The 25,218-nt window shown below is 38.7% G+C and overlaps 2 protein-coding genes across 5 annotated transcripts; both read left to right on the forward strand.

Annotated features, from left to right (window-relative positions):
• The first annotated feature begins 927 nt into the window (after positions 1-927).
• Positions 928-24,294, forward strand: LOC122061637 (DExH-box ATP-dependent RNA helicase DExH18, mitochondrial-like). Of its 4 annotated transcripts, XR_006134695.1 has the most exons (4): positions 928-3,303; positions 3,659-3,725; positions 18,078-18,182; positions 24,266-24,294. XR_006134695.1 is itself a non-coding variant. In XM_042625041.1 (3 exons), exons 1-2 carry the CDS (start codon positions 1,040-1,042, stop codon positions 3,711-3,713), a joined length of 2,319 nt encoding a protein of 772 aa, XP_042480975.1. In that variant the 5' UTR covers positions 928-1,039; the 3' UTR covers positions 3,714-3,725; positions 24,266-24,294. The 4 variants fall into 4 exon arrangements, 3 of the variants coding, with proteins under 3 accessions (XP_042480975.1, XP_042480974.1, XP_042480976.1); XM_042625041.1 differs by lacking the exon at positions 18,078-18,182; XM_042625040.1 differs by lacking the exons at positions 18,078-18,182; positions 24,266-24,294 and adding an exon at positions 15,646-15,989.
• LOC122061638 (zinc finger BED domain-containing protein RICESLEEPER 2-like) lies at positions 23,336-24,294 on the forward strand. The gene is made up of 3 exons (XM_042625043.1): positions 23,336-23,477; positions 23,571-23,892; positions 24,016-24,294. Exons 1-3 carry the CDS (start codon positions 23,337-23,339, stop codon positions 24,150-24,152), a joined length of 600 nt encoding a protein of 199 aa, XP_042480977.1. The 5' UTR covers position 23,336; the 3' UTR covers positions 24,153-24,294.
• Positions 24,295-25,218: the final 924 nt, after the last annotated feature.

The raw sequence follows: 25,218 nt of genomic DNA on the forward strand, positions 1-25,218 counted from the left end.
GGATTACAGTTACAATTCAGACTCTCACATTTAAACTTCTAAAGAAGATAAATAACGAAAAGAGGAAAAAATCACATATCCTTCTTCAATCTTGTCCATCTCTCTTTTAGCATCTAGGCCAGAGCCAGAACATGTATGGGTCCTTTCTCTTCCTGAGATGCATCTTCACGTAGAAGTTCACGAAAAGCAAGAGAATTGCTCCATTCAATTCTGAAGACCCAAGCCCCATTCCATTACACCCATCGTTCAGAAAATGTAACAGAAGAACCCCTACATGCCACACCAAGTTGCCACCCAACAACACTACATGACAACTCACCATGAAGGGGAAGCAAGCGCTAGGTAACCCGATTGCCGTCCAAAATCGATACCTATAGACGACCGATTACACTAGAGTGGTCGATGAAGTAGCCAAAACCTTAAACGATCACGAGAATTCGAGCCAGAGAAAGGACATAAAGACAAGAATCAACTGGTTGAAGAACTGAAAGAATGTGAGTTCACGCCTAAGTATTGTGAAGAATGTGTGAAGTAAGTGGGGGAAAGGAGAGAGGTAGAAGACGTAAGACAAGAAGAAGATGCAAAAGAAGAAGAAGAAGAAGAAGAAGAAGAAGAAGAAAAAGAAGAAGAAGAAAAAGAAGAAGAAGAGGAGGAGGGGTAATTACGTCTTTTTATATTTTAAAACTAACACCTCTCAAACGGTGTTAGTTTGGGTGGGTTTAAATATTTCGATTTTTAAGGGGATTATGTAATTTGGGCAAATGACAGGGGTTGATGTAAATCACCCAAAATAAAAATGATACCAAAGAGGGCCACAACGAACTTAAAACAAGCTTCTTCCCGACCCGACTAAACTCTACCCGACCCAATAGCGGGACGTGGCCGTGGAAGTGAAGAAACATAGAGAGAGGGAGAGTGGGAGAGTGGGAGAGTGGGAGATAGAGAGACCCAAGGGCGGGAGGAGGAGGTCAAGCAAAGGGAGAAAGGCCCCAGAGCGGGAGGAGGTGAAGCGAGAGAGAGAGAGAGAGGGAGTTCTTCAATGGTGAGAGGTCCTGCAACATCTCTGTTTCGAATCATTTCATCTAGAAACAACATATCTAGGGTTAAGGTTTTGCTTTTTTCCGGTCAATTATTCCATTCTGGTGAGAAATGGAGGTATTCAAATTACAGGAAGAGTTACGCTTTTCCGTCTTTCATTTTGGAACACACAGTTCCGAACGTTTTGAGGCATCTAGAGTCCTTATTACCTGGAGACATTGATATTCTTAATAGGAAGCAGTTCTCAACTTTTGTCGAGAATGTCAATGGAGTTGATGAGTATAGTTCCCTGGATTCGGAATTGATTGAACGTGAAAGTGTTGAGGAGGAAGATGGTCCTGGAAATAGTGATAGTGTTAGTTTTGAGCATGTAGGTTCTCGTGATCCTGTTGAGATTTACAGGGACATTCGGTCGTCTGAGAAGAAGTCGAAGCTTACGCGATCTAATTGGGATACCTCGGTTGAAATTTTCCGGTGTTTTGCGAAATCTGGTTGGGCATCCAACCAGGCTCTTGCTATCTACATTGGTGCCTCATTTTATCCTACTGCGGCTAGCAAGTTTCGGACTTTTTTCTTCAAGAAATGCCCTGAAGATGTTGCCAAGTATTTGGTATCATTGGGTCCATCTGAATCAGCTGAGAGGTTTCTTTTCCCAATTTTTGTTGAGTTTTGCTTGGAGGAATTCCCTGAAGAAATCAAGCGTTTCAAGGGAATGATTGATTCTGCTGATCTCACCAAACCTTATACTTGGTTCCCTTTTGCACGGGCTATGAAACGCAAAATCGTGTATCACTGTGGTCCAACCAACAGTGGTAAAACCTACAACGCATTGCAGCGTTTTATGGAAGCAAAGACTGGTATTTACTGTAGTCCTCTGAGGCTTTTAGCCATGGAAGTCTTTGACAAGGTGAATGCTCTAGGGGTCTACTGTAGTCTCCAAACTGGACAAGAAAAGAAGAATGTCCCTTTTGCTAACCATACTGCATGTACTGTTGAGATGGTTTCCACAGAAGAATTGTATGATGTGGCTGTTATTGATGAAATCCAAATGATGGGTGATCGTTGCAGAGGATATGCTTGGACTCGTGGTTTGCTTGGACTAAAGGCTGATGAGATACACTTGTGTGGGGATCCGAGTGTTCTTAAAATTGTCAGAAAGATATGCTTGGATACTGGGGATGAGTTGGTTGAACATCATTATGAGAGGTTCAAGCCTCTTGTGGTTGAAGCAAAGACTCTCTTGGGAGATCTCCGAAATGTCAGACCTGGGGACTGTGTAGTTGCCTTCTCAAGGAGAGAGATATTTGAAGTCAAGCTGGCAATTGAGAAGTTCACCAAACACCGTTGCTGTGTTATTTATGGTGCCTTGCCTCCAGAGACTAGGCGGCAGCAAGCTAGCTTGTTCAATGATCAAGATAATGAGTATGATATTCTGGTTGCAAGTGATGCTGTGGGGATGGGTTTGAATCTGAACATTAGACGAGTTGTCTTTTATAGCCTTTCTAAGTATAACGGTGACAAGATGGTTCCAGTGCCTGCGACGCAGGTGAAGCAGATTGCCGGAAGGGCTGGTCGGAGAGGCAGCATTTATCCTGATGGACTCACAACCACCTTGCATTTGGATGATTTAGACTACCTGATTGAGTGCTTGAAGCAGCCTTTTGATGAAGTTACAAAAGTTGGTCTCTTCCCTTTCTTTGAGCAAGTTGAGTTGTTCGCTGGACAATTTCTCAATGTTCCTTTCTGCCAACTTCTGGAAAAGTTTGGTGAGAACTGCCGCCTTGATGGTTCTTACTTCTTGTGTAAACATGATCATGTAAAGAAGGTTGCAAGGATGTTGGAGAAAGTGAATGGATTATCTTTGCAAGACCAGTTTAACTTTTGCTTTGCTCCAGTTAATATTAGAGATCCAAAAGCTATGTACCATCTTCTGAGGTTTGCTTCATCATACAGCCAAAATATCCCTGTTACTATAGCAATGGGCATGCCCAAGGGCTCTGCTAATAATGATGCAGAGCTCCTTGATCTCGAGACTAAGCATCAAGTGTTGTCTATGTATTTATGGCTATCACATCATTTTAAGGAGGACAATTTCCCGTATGTAAGGAAGGCTACAGCAATGGCAACAGATATTGCAGACCTTCTTGGTCAGTCTCTCACCAAAGCTAACTGGAAGCCTGAATCAAGGCAGGCAGGGAAGTCGAAGCCTCAAGAGAAGAAAGATGGCTATGAGAGACCAATGTCACTTATTAAAGTGTATAAAAAGTAAGTTTCCTCATTTATTGTCTGCCGTTGTCTTGTTCCTGAACTAATAACCATAATGATTCCTCCAACTTTCCATTTAGTTCTTTTGCCCCCGTCTTGTGTCCTGTTTTAAATTTGTTAATTTCTTAGTTTCAATTTTCATCTGATTTCATGGCATATTCTGATCATCCTCCAATTTAAATCAAACTAACCTATCCATTTAATAGAATTGTAATTTGAAACATAGTTGTATATTTTATTTCTTCTTTGCTGCCTAGTTGTTGATTCATGTGCATGCTTCATCTCTGATGTTCTATTTTTTTCTTTTTTAAACCCATCAGAGTCTAACATGGCAATAAACCTTTTTGCCTTGCAGTAAAAGGCAGGAACAATCCCTTCAACATGGATCCCCAAGTGATGTCCCAACTTAATACACATACCAGGTACATTTATCGGAAGTTTACTCTCACAATAGAATCGCCTCCCGGTGCCACCTCATAATACATTTACGATATTAGAGCCCTTTGCTTGTTTCCATATTTTTTGTTTCGGAATTTGGCCGAGTGGGTAGGGAGAGTGGAAGCCCTTGTTTACATAAATTATTTGTTGTGGTACAGTGGCCATTCGTCTTTTTCTTCTTTCCTTCTCCCTGAATTTTGAAATCACCCGTTTGATTCATTTGCATAACATTGTTTGATAGACTTGCATTCTCTCTCTCTCTGTCTCTCTCTCTCTCTTTGAATGTGTTTGCATAGAAGATCCTCTCTTCCCTTCTTTGGTTTTGGACTAAAACACTATAGAAACAATCCAACTCTTCTCAACTCATATAAAAACGTCAATGGTCATTCACCATTGGAACAAGTACCAATTAATAAGTAGATGAGGTAGCTCCTATTGGCTAGAACCTTGCAGGCCCTCAGTGCACCAGCTTTGGGAACTATTACTTCTGATTAAGAGATACTTGATAACAGATTTTTTCAAATTTAAATATCTCAGTTGGATTAACCTAACCTGGTTTTGTTTCTATTATTTAGAGATTCCATCTAACTGTCTCACTCTGAGATAATTGAGGATCTAAAGCAGCTGGGTTTCTTCCCTAAATGATCGTCCATCTTCTCTAGTACCCCAATTATGCAGCGACAAATGTCCTAATGTAGTGGGATATCTTCAACAATGGCCCATTCTCCTGAACTCCTTTTTGGCATGTTTTGTTGGTTTATCTTCCTACTAACATCATCCAATTCAAATGTAACACATAATAATACTATTGAAGAAAACAAAATGCATGACTAACTAATGATGCGAGCTTATTCTAGGCTATATCTTGCTCTTCAGATCATACTAAAAGGAGGGCCTGTATGGCCACTCAGTCTTACTCCTACAGTCTAAAAGGGTCCTGGAGGTGGACTTCAATTCGTTAAGAAATACTAATTCTTAGATTTTTTTTTTTTTTTGACTTCTTCAAAAGAACCAATTTTGTTCTGGGTGCTGCAATGGTCGTGCTTTTGACTTCTATCAAATACAGTTCTAGTTAAAATAACTGAGAACCTATTGTCTATCAACATGTGTACTTTACCCAGCTTCCTTGGTTTTGTAAATGTTCCTCAAAGGTGGCCATATGGTTTTGCAGATAAACTTGGAGGGAGTGATTAGGAACTTCCACCCTGGGGACATGCTTCTGTAGTGGAACAAGTTGGAACCCCAGAATTCTTTGCCTGACATATAGATGCAGGAGGCCAGCAAGAATAACATAGGGCCACTGAAATAACCTAGAGGGGGGGGGGTTATACTAGTGGAAATTGAATTCTTAAAAAAAAATTATCCCAAGTGTGATCGTAAATAAAACTGCGGAATGAAAAAGTCACAATCACACTACACCAAGATTTTAGTGGTTCGACTCAATTTGAGTCTAGTCTACTCCCTACAAGAATCCTCTTGTAAGGTACTTCACTGGTTCTCCCTTTCAGTACAGTAGGTAGGGAAGAAAACATTTACAATCTTTTTACTGATAAGAGTATCCTTACAAATCCCCTTTATAGGTAGAGAGGTGCCTTTACAATCTCCTTTACAGGTAGAGAGGCACCTTGATCTTTTTAAGATAAGAGGATCCTTATACAATTCTAAGTACAGTCTAGAATTGTAAAACAGAAAATAGGGAAAGTGGAATAAAGAAGATTACCTCTGGTGTGGTGCAAATGATGCTTATGCAAATGAAATTATGCACCTTTTAAGTAGTCTTCTCTGTAGCTCTGATGTGCTCAGCGAGAATGTGGAAGACTTAATGGAGACTTGAGCTTTTCCTTTTGGGATTGGTGAAGACCAACGCTGCTTAAGTGATTCGAATGCCTTTATAAATTAAATAGCTCACAACTTTGCTCTTAATGCTTAGATTTAATTGATAATTAATTATGAGCATCTTAGGTATTTATAGGTGAGATTAGGAGAGCTTTTTACGCAGTAAATCAGATTTTAACGATCATATTTTGGGTCTACCGGTCGACCGCCATCTATAGCCGGTCGACTGGAAAGAGCTGTTGGAGATAGAAAACTAGCCATTAGCCTCGGATAGGTTCGGTCGATCGCCTACAGTTCTGTCTTGTTTTTGACAGACAACTGTCATACTGACCAGTCATCAGTGTTTCGGCTAACTCTTCGGTCTGACATCGGATTAACCCGATTCAAGTTGTGTGGGAATCGTGACTCGATTTCCTACAACTTCCATGAAGGGTTCATCTCCTGATACTGACTCTAAGGTTTCCCAAAATACCCTTGAGTCTGGTTATAGTGATTTTCACAGGTCATATAGAACATGTATTTCTAATTATGTTCTACACCACCTATGGACTTCCCACTAGGTTAAGGAATGTCCTATAGTCATTTTAGTATGATGATATGCGATGCATGAAGTGCGTGCACATATACATATAGAGAGTACACTATACAAAGAGTACTGGACTATCCTAGGGTCTTCATCTTGACTTGAGTCTTGAAGTCTTCATCATCTTTGATGATTCCTCTTTTGTCTTTCATCTTCTAAGTCTTCATCTTGTCTTAAGGCTCCCATTCTTGATCTTCATGTCGTGACTTGATTCTTCAAACATGCATAGCTTGAGCTGTCTTCTTGTACTTACCACCACTTAGCACACATAGTTAAAGCTATGGGTTGTTTGTTATTACCAAAACATTTAAAGGAGTTTGGGCATATTCCCAACAATCTCCCCCTTTTTGGTGATGACAAACAACCATAAGAAATGACAGTGGAATATATAGAATTTAAATGTAAGTAATCACATATCATTTCAAAGACAATATTTCCGCAAGATTTCCACATAAGCAATACTTTCTCCCCCTTTTGTTAATAGCAAAAAGGTTGGCATGGAAAAAGATAAGACATGTGCAGTATATTAGAAAGTAGATGCTCCCCCTGAATATGTGCTAGAATTAAAATTAGATATCCACCATTCAAAACATACCACACATCTGAGAATTAAAATAAGCATTACTTTAGCAGTGCAGCACATAGGATTCCATAGAAAAGTAAAAGAAAAGACAAGAACTGAGTTCCAGCTCAAACATAAAATAAAAACAGAGGTTTAAACATAATGGTCATAAAACATATCCTATTAAAGAGTAATGATCACCCTATTTTCTTCATTCTAATCTTCTTCTTCTTCTTCTTCATCTGCATCTTCTTCTATGAGGAGCTTTAATATTTCATTCTTCTTTCTCTCCATTTTTGCCAGCTGAGCAAGAGTGATGTTGCCAAATTTCTCAAGATCAGCAACAGTCGTGTATGCAGTTGAGTCATCACTTCCTTGTCCTTGAGGCTGACTTGGTCCAGCAGCATTCTTCTTGGAAGTAGTTGACTTCTTGGGGAGGAGGCTCATTTTCCGAATAGTGGAGAGATCAATCTCTTGGGAAAAAGGCTCAAATATTTCGTCAGAGAAATCCACATAAAAGTAGTTCAGAACTTGACAGAGTAGCCTTCCATAAGGGAGAGTTCCCTTTTGGAGCTTATCTCCACAAGCCACCATATTCATCAGGATGATATAGGGAAGATTTATGCTTACAGTTTGACAAATGCAGTAGATCAGGTAAGCATGGAAGGGAGGAACTTCATCTCGGTGACCTTCTTTAGGTAGGATATTGTAAGAGATGATAAGGTTCACAATCCTCCCCAGGTCAATCAATTCCTTTGGCTTAATTTTGTGGGTATTGGCATAATTCTTCATAATGTTTGAATAGATAGTGTCAATGTCCATGAATTGTTCAATGAAGGTTTTGGGATGGTAGAATTTCAAAGGTCCCTCCACAGAGATGTCTAGGATTTCTCCTAGGGTTGTAATGTCTAAATCTATAGAGACACCCTTCACATAAGAGTGAAGGAGGAGAGTGTCATCATCACCAGACACTGTGAGATTGCAATAAAAAATCTTCACAAGGTGTGGGTAGCACTTAGTCTCTAATTTGAGGATGTTTCCCCAACCTAAAGCATCAAAGTGTTCTTTGATAGCATACCTTGTGAGAGAAGTGGTGTTGATTGTTCTACCTTGCTCTACTGGGCGAGTTATGTACATCTCCCAACATTCGCGAGCATCTAAGGAAGAGAACCATTTGTCTCCAATGGAAGAGCTTGAAGCCTTCCTTTTCCCTTTGTTAGCTGTCGATTTCTTCGCCCTGAGGGGGCGTCGAGAGGCCATAAAAGGAAAATGTGGAGAAAGAGAGAAGAAATCTAAGTTTTCTGGGAAGGAGAAGGGAGATTTGTAGATCTAGGTTTTGGGTTTAGTTTGGGCTAGGGTTTTGAGAGAGAGAGAGAGAGAGAGGGTCGAAATGGGTTTATAAGTGGTTTGGGGCTCTTAAAATGAGAGAAGAGACTAAAAAATCGAGTTAAAAAAGTGCCAGAACGAGTTTTTCGGTGGCGCCGGTCGACTGGTAGGTGTGAGCGGTCGATCGGAAGACCATTCGGTCAGTGGCGGTCTACCGGCTCATTTTTGGCGATCGACCGGCAGATGCAGGATTTGCCAGAAAACTCCGAAAAAGGGATTTTTGAGGGTGGGGCTTCAGATTCGGCTTCTCAGGGGCTTGTACATGAATGGGAAATGATTTCATCTTCACCCAAATGGGTTGCAAATTCCAAGCTTTTTCCTTAAGGTACAAAACCTTTCTTCACCTAGAGGTTTAGTGAAAATATTTGCGAGTTGTTTCTCGGTTTCGATGTACGCAAGGGAGACATCGCCATTCTGAATGGTATCTCGCAGAAAGTGGCGTCGAATGTCTATATGTTTTGCCCTTGAGTGTAAGATAGGGTTCTTACTCAAGTTAATGGAACTGGTGTTATAGCACATAATTGGACATGATTCGAACTTCACCCCCAAGGTCTTGGGGAGTTTGCTTCATCTAAAGGATTTGGGCACAACACCTACCAGCCACGACGTATTCAGCTTCGGTGGTGGATAAAGCAACGGAGTTTTGTTTCTTGCTAAACCAAGAGACAAGGCAAGAGCCAAGGAAGTACAGGTACCACTGGTACTTTTTCTGTCGATATGACAGCTAGCAAAGTTAGCATCTGAGAAACTGACTAAGTCAAGGGGTTGGTTTTTAGGGTACCATAATCCCACATCACATGTGCTTTTTAAATATTTAAAGATTCTTTTTACAGCAGTGAGGTGAGATTTCTTAGGATCGGCTTGAAATTGAGCACATGCAAATACGCTGTACATGATGTCTGGTCTACTTGCCGTTAAATATAGAAGGCTCCCAATCATACCTCTACATCTAGTTACATCCTCAGAAATGCCATCTTCATCCTTGGTGAGCTTCAAGGATGAACTCATCGGAGTGTCTGAAAATTTTTGACTATTAATGTCAAATTTCTTTAGAAGCTCCTTGGTGTACTTACTTTGGTTTATAAAGATGCCATTGTCAGTTTGTTTAATCTGAAGTCCTAGGAAGAAGTTTAATTCTCCCATCATACTCATTTCAAATTCATTGCTCATCTTTTTGCTAAAATTAGTACACATGTTTTCATTGGTTGAGCCAAAGATGATATCTACATAAATTTGAACAATAAGTTTGTCTTCTTTCTTGTTCTTCACAAACAGGGTAGTGTCAATCCTCCCCCTTGAGAGGCCACTTTCGATTAAGAAAGTACTCAATCTTTCATACCAACCTTTAGGAGCTTGTTTGAGTCCATAGAGGGCTTTCTCAAGTCTGAAAACATGGTTTGGAAACTTTGGATTTTCAAAACTAGGGGGTTGAGCTACGTACACCTCTTCTATTCAAGAAAACACTTTTTACATCCATTTGATATAATTTTAAATTCTTATGGCATGCAAAAGCAAGTAGCATTCTAATGGATTCTAGTCTTGCTATAGGTGCATAGGTTTCATCATAATCTATTCCTTCTTGCTGATTATACCCTTTGGTTACTAATCTAGCTTTGTTCCTTACTATGTTCCCATCTTCATCCAGTTTATTACGAAAGACCCACTTGGCACCAATGATGGTGTGGTGGTCAGGTTTTGGGACAAGTTCCCATACCTTGCATCTTTCAAACCGCTGAAGCTCTTATTGCATAGCAACAATTCAATCATTGTCTTTTAGTGCTTCTTCTATGTTCTTGGGTTCAATCCTTGAGATAAATGCAGTATGGTTGCATATCTCTCAGGATTTAGATCTAGTTTGGATTTCTCCATCTAGATCCCCTATAATGTTTTCTAAGGGATGATTCCTATGTGGAATAACTTCCCTAGAAAGTGTTTCTACTTTTTCGATGGTAATTTCTTTTGCTTTTACCTTAGGATCATCAAGAGAGACATCATTCACTTTGTTCTTTATCTCATCAAACATAGTATCATCATCATTAACAAGAGATTTATTCAGGTCATTAGGCAATGATTCATCAAATCTAACATTCATGGATTCTTAACCATTAATGACTTTTTATTAAAGACTCTATATGCTCTACTGTTGAGAGAATATCCTAAGAATATTCCTTCATCAGATTTTGCATCAAATTTTCCAAGATGGTTTTTAGTGTTTAGGATGAAACACTTACAACCAAATACCCTAAAGTAGTCCACCTTTGGTAGTTTACCAAAGTACAACTCATATAGGGTCTTGGAAAGCGAAGGTCTGAGAATTATTCGATTAAGCACATAGCAAGCTGTATTCACAGCTTCAGCCCAAAAATATTTAGGCAAGGAATACTCATTGAGCATTGTCCTAGCCGTCTCTTGTAGTGACCTGTTTTTCCTTTCAACAACCCCATTAGATTGAGGTGTTCTAGGAGCGGAGAAGTTATGGTCAATTCCATACTTATTGCAATATAAGTCAAACTGACTTATGTTGTCAAACTCTCCTCCATGGTCACTCCTCACAGAGGTTATTATATACCCTTTTTGGTTTTGTAATCTTTTACACAAAGTTACAAACTTATCAAAGGCATCATTTTTATTTTTAAGAAAAACAGTCCATGTGTATCTAGAGTACTCATCCACAATTACAAATGTATAATATTTTCCATTCATACTAGATACATTAATAGGTCCAAACAAATCCAAATGAAGGAGTTCCAATGGTCTTGAAGAAGAAATAATGTTATTCAACATATGGGAAACCTTAGTGATGCAGATTCTTCACCAAACTAGGCTTGTTTTATTAGGAATAAGTCTAGGGTTGGATTGTATATGAGTTGGGCCTTCAGTCCATGTGGTTTGGAGTGTATTGGACCACTTTTATGGGTCTAAAAGAGGAGCTCTAAGGATACATACGGGATTACTAGTTAGTTTTGATGGGGTTAATTCGTTTCTAGTTTCAGTACCTAGTTAGTTTCTAATTTCAGTACTTCTTATTTCCTAGTTTCTATTTCCAGTTTTAGTAACTAAAGGACTTTCTATTTTGTAAGTTTCTATTTTCAGTTTTAGTAACTAGGTGAGTTTCTAATTTTTAGTTTCCTATTTCAATTTTTGGAAACTAAAGTTAGTTTCTATTTTATGTAACCCTCATCATTATTATAAATAGAGAAGGGCTCCTATTAAGCCCCATGATTTTATGAATGAAAAAAGCTATGTTGCTGTTGCTCTTTTGAGTTTGCTTTGTGTGTGATCAAAGTGGTGGTCTTGTGTTTGATCAATGTTGAAGGAATTGGTGTTTGATCCAATTGACTCTTTGCGGCGAGAAGTCCAAGAGGTTCTCTTTAAGTTTGTTATTCTATTTCATATTTTATTCACAAAGTACTGCTGTCCAGGTATTTCTCTTTTCTTACTTCAGATCTGTCCAGGCGATAGCCTTTTCTGGGTGGAACTGTTGACCTATCTCCAGCACTGATTGCTGGTCACTTTTGTCTGATAATTAAACCTAAGGTTTTGCTGGTAAGAAGGAGAACTCGATCCAGATTTGAGAGTCATCATATTTCTCTCTGTTTTCGTCTTTTAGTGACCTGCAGATTCTGGTATTACAATCGGTAGACTTGTTACTTGCTGTTGATAGTTTCTGGACTGCTATTACATTATTCTATTGATCTGAACTTGGTTGGACTCATATTCTGTTCCTGGTTTAATTCTAAAGGACTACTGTTAACTGGAATTTGGTTAACCTTATTTTTTTGAAATCGATATTCTGCTGGGCTGGGAGATAACATTCTGATTTCTGTTCTACTGTTGGGATTGGACTGGTTGTTCTTTGGTTTAAAATTTCTTGTAGTTTGGGTCTAGTTTGAGTTTCAAATCTAGTCTTACATTACTTGGTTTGATTGCCCTTTTGACAAGCATCACAAAAATTATTTTTCTCATATTTGATCTTAGGAAGGCTCCTAACAAGATCCTTGGATGCAATGGTTTAGATTAACTTGACATTTACATGTCCACGCCTTCTATGCCATAATGAGGATTCACTATGGTTAGAAACCAAACATGCATTCAAGGAACTTGTTTCCTTAAGCATGCAAACATAAATATTGTTCTTCCTAGATCCTTTTAAAATGAGATCATTATTTGCATCTTTAATATAACAGTGAGAAACATCAAAGTCTAGTTTATATCCAATACCACACAGCTGACTCACACTCAGAAGATTATAATTAAGATTTTCACATAATAAACATTAGAAATTGAAATACCTCCTAGTTTTATCTTTCCAATTCCAACAATTTTTCCTCTGCTATCATCTCCAAAGGAGACCCATCCTTCGTCGTAGTCCCGTAAGCTTGAGAACAAGTTCTTGTTGGATGTCATGTGTTTGGAGTATCCACTATCGATTACCCATTCGGCTTCCACCTTATTCTTCAAGCATACCTCTTGATCTTCATCTCCAAGAGCCATCAAAGCTAGGTTGGTGACTTCTTCTTCGGAGTCGCTCTTTTCTTCTTCATCACTTGAATCCCATGTGGCTACATAAGCCTTCTTCTTTGGTTTGTGTGGGCAGTCAGTTCTGAAGTGACCAGGTTTTCTACACTTAAAACACACATCTTTAGAAAAGGTTTCCTTAGTTTTGAATTTAGACTCACCTTTCTCTCCATAGGGTTTATCTCCATAGGATTTGTTTTTGTGTTGCATTCTTCCTTTCTTCTTGAGGAATTTGTTGAACTTCCTTGTTATGAGAGATATTTCTTTTTCCATGTCGAACTCTTCATCTTCATCGTCGTCACTTACCTCTTCTATTGTTTGAGAAGACTTTAACGCTATGGTCCTTCTTTTGTTCTCAGGAGTTGGTTTATTAGTTTTCAACTCTAATTCATGAGTTTGTAAAGACACCAACAAGTAATCTAGAGATATCTTCGTCAAATCTTTGGCTTCTTCTATTGCTGTTTTCTTGGGTCTCCAAGCTGTTGGCGAGGCTCTCAAGATTTTTCTAAATTTTTCAGCGTTAGTGTAAGTCTTACCTAGACTTTTAAGGCTATTTACAATGTCAGTAAAACGAGTAAATATTGAAGTAATAGATTCATCTTCTTTCATAAAGAATGACTCGTAATCTGAGACAAGTTGATCTACCTTCTTTTTTTTTTACCTCTTCCGTACCTTCATGTGTGACTACGAGCATGTCCCAAATTTCTTTGGTTGTATCACATGCTATGATCCGGTTGAACTCTTGCTTGTTAAGGGCACACTGAAGGAATGTGATAGCTCGGAAGTTGTACTGGATGAGGACTATGTCATCTACTGTCCACTCCCTTTCTTCCTTTGGTATTGCCTTTCCATCTACAACTTTAGTAATGGTGTATGGTCCATTCTCTATGGCCTTCCATACGAGGATGTTATGTCCACATACGAAGTTCTTAAATCTGCACTTCAAGAAAAAGAAGTTTTCTCCATTAAAGTAAGGGGGTCTTGAGGCGTTCATGCCCTTTGGTGGTCCTTAGGATGTGGCCATAGTCCTTGACTCACTTTTAAGACAAAAATAGTCTTAAATAATTTGAGCTCCCGCTCTGATACCAATTGAAATAGCCTAGAGGGGGGGGGGTGAATAAATTCAATTCTTAAAAAAAAATTATCCCAAGTGTGATCGTAATTAAACGGAATGAAAAAGTCACAATCACACTACACCAAGATTTATAGTGGTTCGACTCAATCTGAGTCTAGTCCACTCCCTACAAGAATCCTCTTGTAAGGTATTCCACTAGTTCTCCCTTTCAGTATAGTAGGTAGGGAAGAAAACCTTTATAATTTTTTTACGGATAAGAGTATCCTTACAAATACCCTTTACAGGCAGAGAGGTCCCTTTACAATCTCCTTTACAGGTAGAGAGTCACCTTAATCTTTTTAGGATAAGAGGATCCTTATACAATCCTAAGTACAATTTAGAATTGTAAAACAAAAAATAGGGAAAGTGGAATAAAGAGGATTACCTCTGGTGTGGTGCAAATGATGATTATGCAAATGAAATGATGCACCTTTTAAGTAGTCTTCTTTGTAGCTCTGATGTGCTCAGCGAGAATGTGGAAGATTTAATGGAGACTTGAGCTTTTCCTTTTGGGATTGGTGAAGACCAACGCTGCTCAAGTGATTCGAATGCCTTTATGAATTAAATAGCTCACAACTTTGCTCTTAATTCTCAGACTTAATTGATAATTAATTAGGAGCATCTTAGGTATTTATAGGTGAGATTAGTAGAGCTTTTTAGGCAGTAAATCAGACTCTAACGGTCATATTTTGGGTCTACTGGTCGACCGCCATCGATAGCCGGTCGACCGGAAAGAGCCGTTGGAGATAGAAAACTAGCCATTAGAAGTGATCCAGGCAGGTGCTGGTCGACCAGGACTTTCATCCGGTGGACCGGGGCTTCTAGCAGGTCGACCGCCTACAGTTCTGTCCTGTTTTTGACAGACAACTGTCATACTGACCAGTCGTCAGTGTTTCAGCCATAACTCTTCAGTCTGACATCGGATTAACCCGATTCAAGTTGTGTTGGAATCGTGACTCGATTTTTTACAACTTCCATGAGGGTTCATCTCCTGATACCGACTCTAAGGTTTCCCAAAATACCCTTGAGTCTGGTTATAGTGATTTTCACAGAAAGTCACAGAACATGTATTTCTAATTATGTTCTACACCACTGATGGACATATAGTCATTCTAGTCATTCTAGTATGATGATATGCGATGCATGAAGTGCGTGCACATATACATATAGAGAGTACACTATACAAAGAGTACTGGACTACCCTAGGGTCTTCATCTTGGCTTGAGTCTTGAAGTCTTCATCATCGCTTGATGATTCCTCTTTTGTCTTTCATCTTCTAAGTCTTCATCTTCTCTTAAGGCTCCTATTCTTGATCTTCGTGTCATGACTTGATTCTTCAAACATGCATAGCTTGAGCTGTCTTCTTGTACTAACCACCACTTAGCGCACATAGTTAAAGTTATGGGCTGTTTGTTATTACTAAAACATTTAAAGGAGTTTGGGCATATTCCCAACAGCCACAGTCCAATAGCATTTAACAACATGTTTTTGTTTTGAGTTTTTTAGTTCTGTTGGCCATATGTCTTTTTCACTTTCGACCTAACTTGTGATGTGCTGGCTCAATTGTATTTTTTTCCATCAGTCAGCCTACTCCTGGGTTTGTTCAGAGTGCAAGCTCTTTTGTAATTCCACTTTTTTTAATATTTCAGATATATTTGTGTATTTCTTTCATATTTAGTGGAATTTGATCAAAGAATAGAATCAGAAGTTCGTGCTCAAATTTGCATGTGGGTGGGGGTATTTTTTGGGGGGTGGGTGGTGGGGTTTGCTATGGACAGGGTCTTGTTGAGCTGGATGATTTGTTCAGTTATGCAATCATTGACTACCATGTCTATCAACTATGTGCTTTGCCCAGCGTCCTTAGTTTTGTAAATGCTCCTCAAAGGTGGCCATATGGTTTTGCAGATAAACTTGGAGGTTGGAACCCCTAAATTCTTTGCCTGACATATAGATGCAGGAGGGCAGCAAGAATAACATAGGGCCACAGTCCATGAAACAACAGCAGCTAACAATGTCTTTGTTTTGAGTTTTATAGTTCTGTTGGCCGTCTTTCATTTTCACTTTCAACCTAACTTGTGATGTGCTGGCTCAATTGTATTTTTTCCATCAGTCAGTCTACTCCTGGGTTTGTTCAGAATGCAAGCTCCTTTTGTAATTCCACATGTTTTAATATATTAGATATATTTGTGTATTTCTTTCATATTTAGTGAAATTTGATCAAAGAATAGAATCAGTAGTTTGTGCTCAAATTTGCATGTGGGTGGGTTTTTTTTATTTTGGGGGGGGGGGTGGGAGGAGGTGGGGGGGTGGTTTGCTATGGACAAGGTCTTGTTGAGCTGGATGATTTGTTCAGTTATGCAATCATTGACTGCCACCCTTACATGTATGTTTGAGATTGTAAATATTAGAAGAAGGAAAAAGAGAAGAAGGAGAGAGAGAGAGAGAGAGAGAGAGAGAGAGAGAGAGAGAGAGAGAGAGAGAGAGAGAGAGAGAGAGAGAGAGAGAGAGAGGCGATAGATGTGTAACCAGTTGGGAGTTACAAATTGTAACTCCCACTCCCACTCCACTCATATATATAATGACCTAAAGGTTACAAAGGCAGAACTGGAATAACAGTCCAGAGAAATAAAAAGAAGACGAAGCCACCCCTACTCGTCTTGGTAATGAGACTAGTAGGTCTTGATTTACACTCCCCCTCAAGCTGGAGCATAGATATTATTTATGCCTAACATATATTACAAATATAATCCACTCGAGCACTCCCCGAAGTGATCCTGTATCTGCGGCTGGTTGAGTCTTTGTCAAGTGATCCTGGTGATCATGACCAGTCAATACCAACTTTTTCCATTGTTGAAAGTTGGTAATGCCTTCTAACCTTTTCTCAGTGATACAATTAGAGGATGAAGAAACAACCTCAGTGATAACATTCTTCGGTGGTTCAGACATTCTTCAAAATATTCAGAAAATAGAGAAACTATGAGAAGCTGTTGAGACCCAAAAATTGATACCTGTAAAACACTGACAAAAATCGATTTTGTCAGAAAACCCTGATAAAACCTTGAAACTTGTTGTCCACCTCTGAATCTGAAACTCCAGCCGCACTCTTTACTTCACAATTCAACCAACACCAAGAAGAGACCTAATTCTTAATTCTTAACATGAACTAGTCCCTGAATAGTCCCAAAAAACAGCATAGGGTGCTGCACCCCTTCAAACGAAACGGAAAGTAATCCCAAGAATTCTCTGAGATGAATCAACCAATAATGGTTGAGGCTTTGACAGAGAGTTGAACAAGACCTGAGGAAAGTTGCAGCACTACCTAAGGATCTTGCTCTAATACCATGTAAATATTAGAAGAAAGAAAAAGAGAAGGAGAAAGAGAGAGAGGCGATAGATGTGTAACCAGTTGGGAGTTACAACTTGTGTATTGTAACTCCTACTCCACTCATATATATAATAACCTAAAGGTTACAGGGGCAGAACTGGAATTGTGGAATAGTAGTCTAGAAAAATAAAAAGAAGACAAAACCACCCCTACTCATCTCGGTATTAGAGCTAGTAGGTCTCAATTTACAGAGATCAAGGGGTTAAATTAGCGTTTTGTAAAATCACACCAATATTTGGGTCCCAATATGGTAACTAACAAATGGGATCTACGGATCCATTTTGATACAAGCTGGAATCCACTAATTGGTCAAAGTCCTCTCCTGCCCGATCCATTTGGCATTTGGATATTACCAACTCCAGGATATCCCAAATCCCTGTATTTTCATAGCCCTCAAATTGGTGGATTCTAATCTTTCTCAAAAGCTAAGGACCTGAATCTGAGGACTGAAATGAGATCACAAGTTTGAGAAGTCCCAATAATACTCTCAAGTTGAGCTGTGGGATGCAGAGGTAATTATCCTTCTATCCAAGCTTGAGAAACTAGCTGCTATCTTTGCTTGTGGCTTGTATTCCCAGGTAGGATCTCTCTCTCTATATTCACAATTGACTATGCCTTGTTATTTCTTGAATGTGGTGGAAAAACTTTTTGATAGAGGCTGTTCCAGCCCTCCCCTACTATCTCCCTTTTTTCAGTTTTATTTGTGTTTATTTCAAATCCTTAATCCCAAAGAAATGAGTGCTTATTTCAGATTCATTAGTGTATGTTTGATCTATCGGTACTGCATTACAGTTGGTCAGTGTCTCTGGTCGTTTTAGCTTTGCCTCTAATAATGGATTTGACAAATTGCGTATTATGAAATGAGCAGTGAATAAAATAGATAGCATTGTTAGGATGTATACCCTTCTGGTTAATTAAGTCTGTCCCTTTTATTTTTTGCATCTTGCAACAGAGTATGTAAACTCCTTGAAAACACAATCTTATGCAAGAGTAACATTGAAGAATGATCACAAAATGGATGCTATAGAAGGCTGTCATGCAAATATTCATGTAAATTGTAAGATCCGGTGACTTACACCTTTAAATTTATGGCTCTGTTGCAATCTTTGTATTTCTTCCTGTTAAAAGGTTTAGATATTAGCCCCTTAAATTTCATTCTGTTAGTTTGGCAAAGTAAGTGACCTAAAGAAGGCTCACATGAGACCAAAGGTTCAAAATATCGGGTTTTGACCCTTGGGGAGACCGAAATTACGGAGATTTCGAGGAAACCAGGGAAATTTTCCCGGTTTGGTGGAAAGTTTGGTTTCGACCCCTAAAATTTGTTTTTTTTGCCTCTTTTTTGTGTACGCCTTATTTAAGACATTTCTAACCCATTCACATAATTGGTTTCATGGAAAAAACAACTAAAGTCATACTTGTGGCGTTGAACAAAATTTTGGTAATGTACCTTAAGTCATTGACTGAAATTATACTACATAAGTGCATATATAAGTTACTAACTAAAAATGTGAAATGCAAGATTAAAAATTTGAAACAAATAAAACATAATATAATGAATCCAAAATAAATAATAACATTACATAATTGTGAGTTATCTCTCAAGTCCCAAGTCTCAAGTCTCAAGAGTTAACACTCAACACTCAACACTCAATACTCAATTCCAAGTAGTCTTTAAGTAAATTCTATAAAAAAATGACTTCGGGGAAAGGTGGAATTTACCTTTTTGGTCCAAGCTCCCTTTCTTAGGTAGATTTGCTATGAATGTCCAAGATCCAAGCTTAGAATGAAGATTTGATGGCATAAGGGAAAAGTCTTGAGTGTTTTCCCAAGTTTCCCACTTCACAAAGAAGAAATATGGGGAGAGTGTTGAAATTTTGAAATAAGAAGGCTTGGTTTCCCATTTAAGAAGGTTTTATAAAGGCTGGTTCAACCCAAAGGGTCGAACCCACTGGTCCACTCGAAAATTCTCATATTTCGGTCGAAATGTGGGAATTTTGGTCGATACTGGTCGAAACTAGTGACTTTTAAAAGTCACATGGTATTTGGTATCGGAGTCTTGGGATACCGTGGGAATGTGGGAAATTTCGACGGTATCAGTGGAAACCTTGAACCATGCATGAGACACCAGAATGCATGAGTTATCAATAGGATAACTCCTTTATGATTACCTTTTGTGTTTTGAGTTGATTAACTCCTCAATGAGCCTCACTCTGCATCTGTCATGGTTTGATGTGTGAAGGATTGATAAAGTCGACTGCAACATCAGCCATCAACTATCTTGACTTAGAGGTTGTTTTGAATTTGGTAAAATGGTGGGCTGATGGACGTGGGCATCCAAAGTTAAAAAAAAAGAACAACCCAGTGCACGAGGCTTCCGCTATCGTAGGGTCTGGGAGGGGCAAAGTGTACATAGCCTTTACCCTTGCTTCGCAGAAGAGGCTATTTCCAAGGTTTGAACCTTGTGACCAACATGTTGCAATAGTGCAACTTAACCATTGTGCCACAGGCTCCACACCCCCCTCAAAAAAAAAAAAAAAAGGAAGAGAGGAAAGGATAATGAGAGCTTAGGGGTGTCAATTCGTGGCCCGACCCGACAGAACCGATCGGAACCGATCGTTTAAAGCCCGGCCCGACCCGGACCGTTTATTAAACGTTTCGGGCTTGAGCCCGGCCCGTTTATAAACGGTCGGTCTCAGTCCTGATACTTGGACCGTCGGGCACCCGACCGAGACTGACCAATTAAGACCCGACCGAGACTGGTCTATTTTGCACCGGCCTGGCCCGGTTGTAAGATTACTATTCTACCCCCATATGAAAGAGTTAAAAAGAAAAAAACCAAAAACCCTAGTGTTAAGTCTCTTCTCTTCTCTTCTCTTCTCTTCTCTTCGTTTAACGGAAAGGAAGTGCCGCGGCCGCTGCTGTGCTCTGCGAGTCTGGGTCGAGCGTCGTCGTCATCGTCGGCTGCGAGCTGCTGTGCTGTGCTCTGCGAGTCTGGGTCGAGCGTCGTCGTCGTCGTCGTCGTCTGCTGCGAGCTGCTGTGCTGTGCTCTGCGAGTCTGGGTCGAGCGTCGTCGTCGTCGTCGTCGTCGGCTACGAGCTGCTGTGCTGTGCTCTGCGAGTCTGGGTCGCTCTGCGAGTCTGGGTCGAGCATCGTCGTCATCGTCGGCTGCGAGCTGCTGTGCTGTGCTCTCCTTCAAAGAGGCTACTTCGTCCACGCCACTGCTCGAGATCCAGGTTGGCTCTCTCTCTCTCTCTCTCTCTCTCTCTGGGGGATGATGAACCAGAGCCTTAACAGGACAAATACATGTCATATTGTTTGAGACAATTTGTGTAGTTCCAATCAAATCAAAGTTGTCTTATCTATCTGCAGTTAATCGTAGGGGTTGTGCCTTGTGACCTGTTGCAGGCTTAAAATGTTGTCAGGATGTTTCAACTTTCATAGTTGTATATTATTCAAGTTGGAAATGCTTCTACTGAGCCGATGAGAATAACTCCAGGACAAAAACTTTAGGCGACCTCAGCTTGGCTGTGTTAACCTGGATTCTCACTACAATATTTACTCACTGCAGTCAGATAATTTAGCAGTTAATAGAATGTTGCCACTGCTCATCCAAGCTAGACACATGTTAAAGGTGCAGTCCATTGTCCAAAAGTTGGCTAATTAATGTCTGAATTGTGTTAAACGGTATGAAGATTCAACTTATCACTATGATCCCTGCACCCTCCTTATTAGGAAATACATCACCAGTCATACTAGAGATTGCCTTAAAAAATTTCCTTGTCTTTAGCAGTTCCATTGATCCCGATGAATGTACCTGTGGTGTATTAACAAGTTCCTACCAAGATGCTTACTAATGACCTTACAGTTGTCATTCTAATGGCTAATAATCGTAGAAAATACAAAATTTACTAGTTATTAGATTTATTAGGTATTGCTTTAAGTTTTAAATAGATCTTTCTTCTCTATTTCTCTTTTCATAAGAAAAAAGAGACTTCACAATTTTCTATACTAAATGCTTTTATGTCTGTTTACCTAGTGCCCAGTCACTTGGGGGACATAGAACGACTATGACTTACCCATGAATTAGATGGGCAGTACCAGCAAGTTGGTTGCCTAAGCAATCTATTGACAGCTTGAAACAAGTTGCTAGGGGGCATATATGTCATTTCACAAGAGGGAGGAGAGAGATCCGTAGAGGGAGATGCAACTCATTCCACTCAAGGCCTGATGAATCCATTACCTGAAATTTTATTTATGCTTTTCTTTGTTCGTGACAAGAATCCATGCTATGCTTTATGAGCTCCATTATTGTTTCTTCTTGATGAATTTATCACATAAATTCCATACTGTGTTTATGTTCATGAAAATAAAATCCGTACATCACTTCCTAATTCACTTTTGATGGATCAATGTTTTCGGTTGATCTTCCCTTTGTTGGTTTCTCATTTGTTTGTTGTGAGTTTGAGAGTCTAATATTTGTAGATGCTATGTGGGTTAGTATCGATTTTGAATAGATATTTGGTTGAATTTTAAAATATGGTTCTCTTTTATTTTCATTTAATTTATTTTCATATGATGTTAACATGAATTTGAACAATATTGTTTTTATTTTGAGGAAGATTCAATTTATATTTATTATTTTGCATTCTATTGTTGTTTTATTCAGTTGAATTGCATAATGTCAAATAAAAAAGATCAAGAAGTTCAGATGTCTGTTAATGAAGTAACCAAAGGGAATGGTTTTAGTCCGTCTAGTTCAAGAACTGCATTTGATCATAATACTGGGCCAGTTGTTTCATCTGCTACAGTCAGTACTTTACCAAGAAATAGGAAAAAAACTTCCATAGTTTGGAAAGAGTTTATTAATATCCCTAAAGACAAAAATCCCGATGGAAGACAGAGAGCAAAATGCAAGGCTTGTGGGAATATATATCTGGCTGACTCATCTATCAATGGCACTGGTAGTTTGAGGAGACATCTTAAGTCTTGCCTCAAGCATAAAAATAATGATGTTGCTCAAATGTTAGTGGGTGGAGGTGATGGGAATGTGGCACTGAAAACTAAGAGGATTGATGCAGATGTAGTTCGAGATATGATTACCACACTTATTGTCAGACATGAGTTGCCCTTGGTGTTCGTCGAGTATGAAGAGTTTAGGGCTTTGATTTCTTATCTTTACCCACAATTTAGTCCTATTAGTAGGAATACCCAAATGGCTGATATTTTGAAGTTGCATACTAGAGAAAGCAAGAGGATAAAGGATTTTTTGAGTTCCTTCAATGGTAGAATGTCATTGACTACTGATTTGTGGACTTCTGTAACCACTGACTCCTATATTTCTCTCACTTGTCATTATATTGACACAGAATGGGTACTACATAAAAAATTATTGAAATTTTGCATCATGCCACCCCCACACACAGGAGCTAATATATGTGAAATTGCTTCAAATATGTTGTTGGATTGGGGCATAGAGAAGAAATTGTTCTCTATTACATTAGATAATGCCGGTGCTAACCTTTGTTTTATTGAGCACTTGAAAAAAAGTTTGGTATTAAAGAAGGCATTGTTGTGTAGTGGTGAGTTTTTTCACAACAGATGTTGTGCTCATATATTGAACCTAATTGTACAAGATGATTTGAAGTGCATTGATGAATCTGTACATTTTGTTCGATCGAGTGTAGCATATGTGAAGGCATCTCAAGCAAGGAAAGTAAAGTTTCTTGAATGCTGCAAACAATTGGATATACCAAGTCAGAAAGGGTTGCATGGAGATGTTTCCACAAGGTGGAACTCGACTTATCACATGCTTGATTCTGCCATTGTCTATCAGACTGCATTTCAACAACTAGAGTTGGTGGATAAAAATTTTAAAGTGTGTCCAAGCAATGAGGATTGGAAAAAGATTGAACACTTATGTTCCTTTTTGAAGCCTTTTAATGACATTACTGAATTATTGTCTGGGTCAAAGTACCCAACAACAAATTTGTATTTTCATAATGTATGGAAAATACATTTGTCTTTGTTGAAAACGATAAATCAGGGAGAAGACTATGTGAAAAAGATGGCACAAGAAATGAAAAAGAAGTTTGATAAGTATTGGGACTCATATAGCATCATTTTAGCTATTGCTGTTGTATTTGATCCTCGTTACAAGCTAATCTTTGTTAGGTATGCTTTTGAGAAGATATACAGTTTGGATTCAAGAGCAATGGAAAAGTTTAACCTTGTGAAATCGACCTTAGCACGACTCTTTGAAGAGTACCGGTGCATGGAGATAACTGAGGAAGAGAGGGGATTTCAATCACATGCTATTGAGGACAATACAGTTGGAGATGTTTTAGATTGGGAGGTATAAATCATTATGTTTTTTTTTTTGGTTGTTTAAAACATATATTTTAATTCAATATATTACATTATTCATTTTGATTATTTTGTTTTGTAGGAGCTATCTATGTATGAGAGTTCTACTACTACTGTAATACAAGATAAATCCGAATTATATTTATATCTAGAAGAGCCAAGGATTAAAGATTCGATCAAGCATTATGATGTATTGGCCTTTTGGAAGTCAAAAGGATCAAAGTATCGTGATCTTTCTCGGATGGCACGGGATGTGTTGGCTATTCCGGTATCAACTGTTGCTTCTGAATCAGCTTTTAGTGCTGGAGGTAGAGTTATTGACAAATACAGAAGTAAGCTATTGCCTACAAATGTTGAAGCGTTGATTTGCCTTCGAGATTGGATGTTCGGAGTAGACTTTAGAGGTAATTTCAAACTATGTAAATATACATTTTTCATCCGTTAAACAAATGTTGCTTCATCGCATTTTTTTTGTCATAATCTTAATATCTTACATGTCCTCTTCTTCATTTTGTACACTTTTAAAGCTGAACCGGTTGATGATGCCAGTGATTTGGCTAATGCTTTGGGGAATGTGTTGTCTTTGGATGTGAGTGGTGATACTAATATTACAGTAGAACCTACACAAAGATCTTCTAATGCCTCTACTGCAGCTAATGTTTAGTCTGTTAGGTGAAATTCCATGGGTAATATCATTCTTGTTCTTTGATTATGACATATTCGCTATCTTTTATCTTTACATTTACTAATGTTTATGCTTCATCTATTTTCTATTAGGTGGGATTGATGTTGAAGCACTCCAGATTGGACGGAATCAGGATAATTTTGAGTCATGTAACTAAATATTTAACTTTGGGGATATTTGGATACGAATTTAAGATTTTTTGTGATATTTCTAAATATGTTAATTGTGGGATGCTTGGATAAGAATTTAGGACTTTTTATGATTCTAAATATTTTAATTATGAGATGCTTGGACAAGGATTTAGGACTTTTTATGATTCTAAATATTTTAATTGTGGGATGCTTGGACAGGATAAGGATTTAGGATTTTTTATGATGTTTCTAAATAATTTAATTATGAGGATGTTGGATCAATGCTTTGGATTTTTTGTGATGTTTTTAAATATGTGACTTGGAAGAGAGTAGATTCTTCTAAATATGTTAATTGTGGGATGCTTGGATAAGGATTTAGGACTTTTTATGATTCTAAATATTTTAATTATGAGATGCTTGGACAAGGATTTAGGACTTTTTATGATTCTAAATATTTTAATTGTGGGATGCTTGGACAGGATAAGGATTTAGGATTTTTTATGATGTTTCTAAATAATTTAATTATGAGGATGTTAGATCAATGCTTTTGATTTTTTGTGATGTTTTTAAATATGTGACTTGGAAGAGAGTAGATTCCTCTCTATTTAAAGAAGTAATACAATTAAACTCAACAATTAAAGAAGGCCCGTTTAAAAACCGGTTACGCCCGTTTAACATTAAACATGTCCGTGGCCCGGTTAAGGCCCGACTAAAATCCGATTAAGGCTTGATTTTAATAGCCCGATTATAGCCTGAGACCGACCGACCGAATATAAAGTGTACCATGCCCTCACTAACTAAGCCCGATTAGTTAAATGGGCGGATACGGTGCAACCTTTAAAAGTCTTCAAGCCCGATTAAGCCCGATCGAAACCGGACCGACCCAACCGATTGACACCCCTAGGTGCACTTGA

The sequence above is a fragment of the Macadamia integrifolia genome, chromosome 14 (genome assembly GCF_013358625.1).
Source record: "Macadamia integrifolia cultivar HAES 741 chromosome 14, SCU_Mint_v3, whole genome shotgun sequence".
Classification (NCBI taxonomy): domain Eukaryota; kingdom Viridiplantae; phylum Streptophyta; class Magnoliopsida; order Proteales; family Proteaceae; genus Macadamia; species Macadamia integrifolia.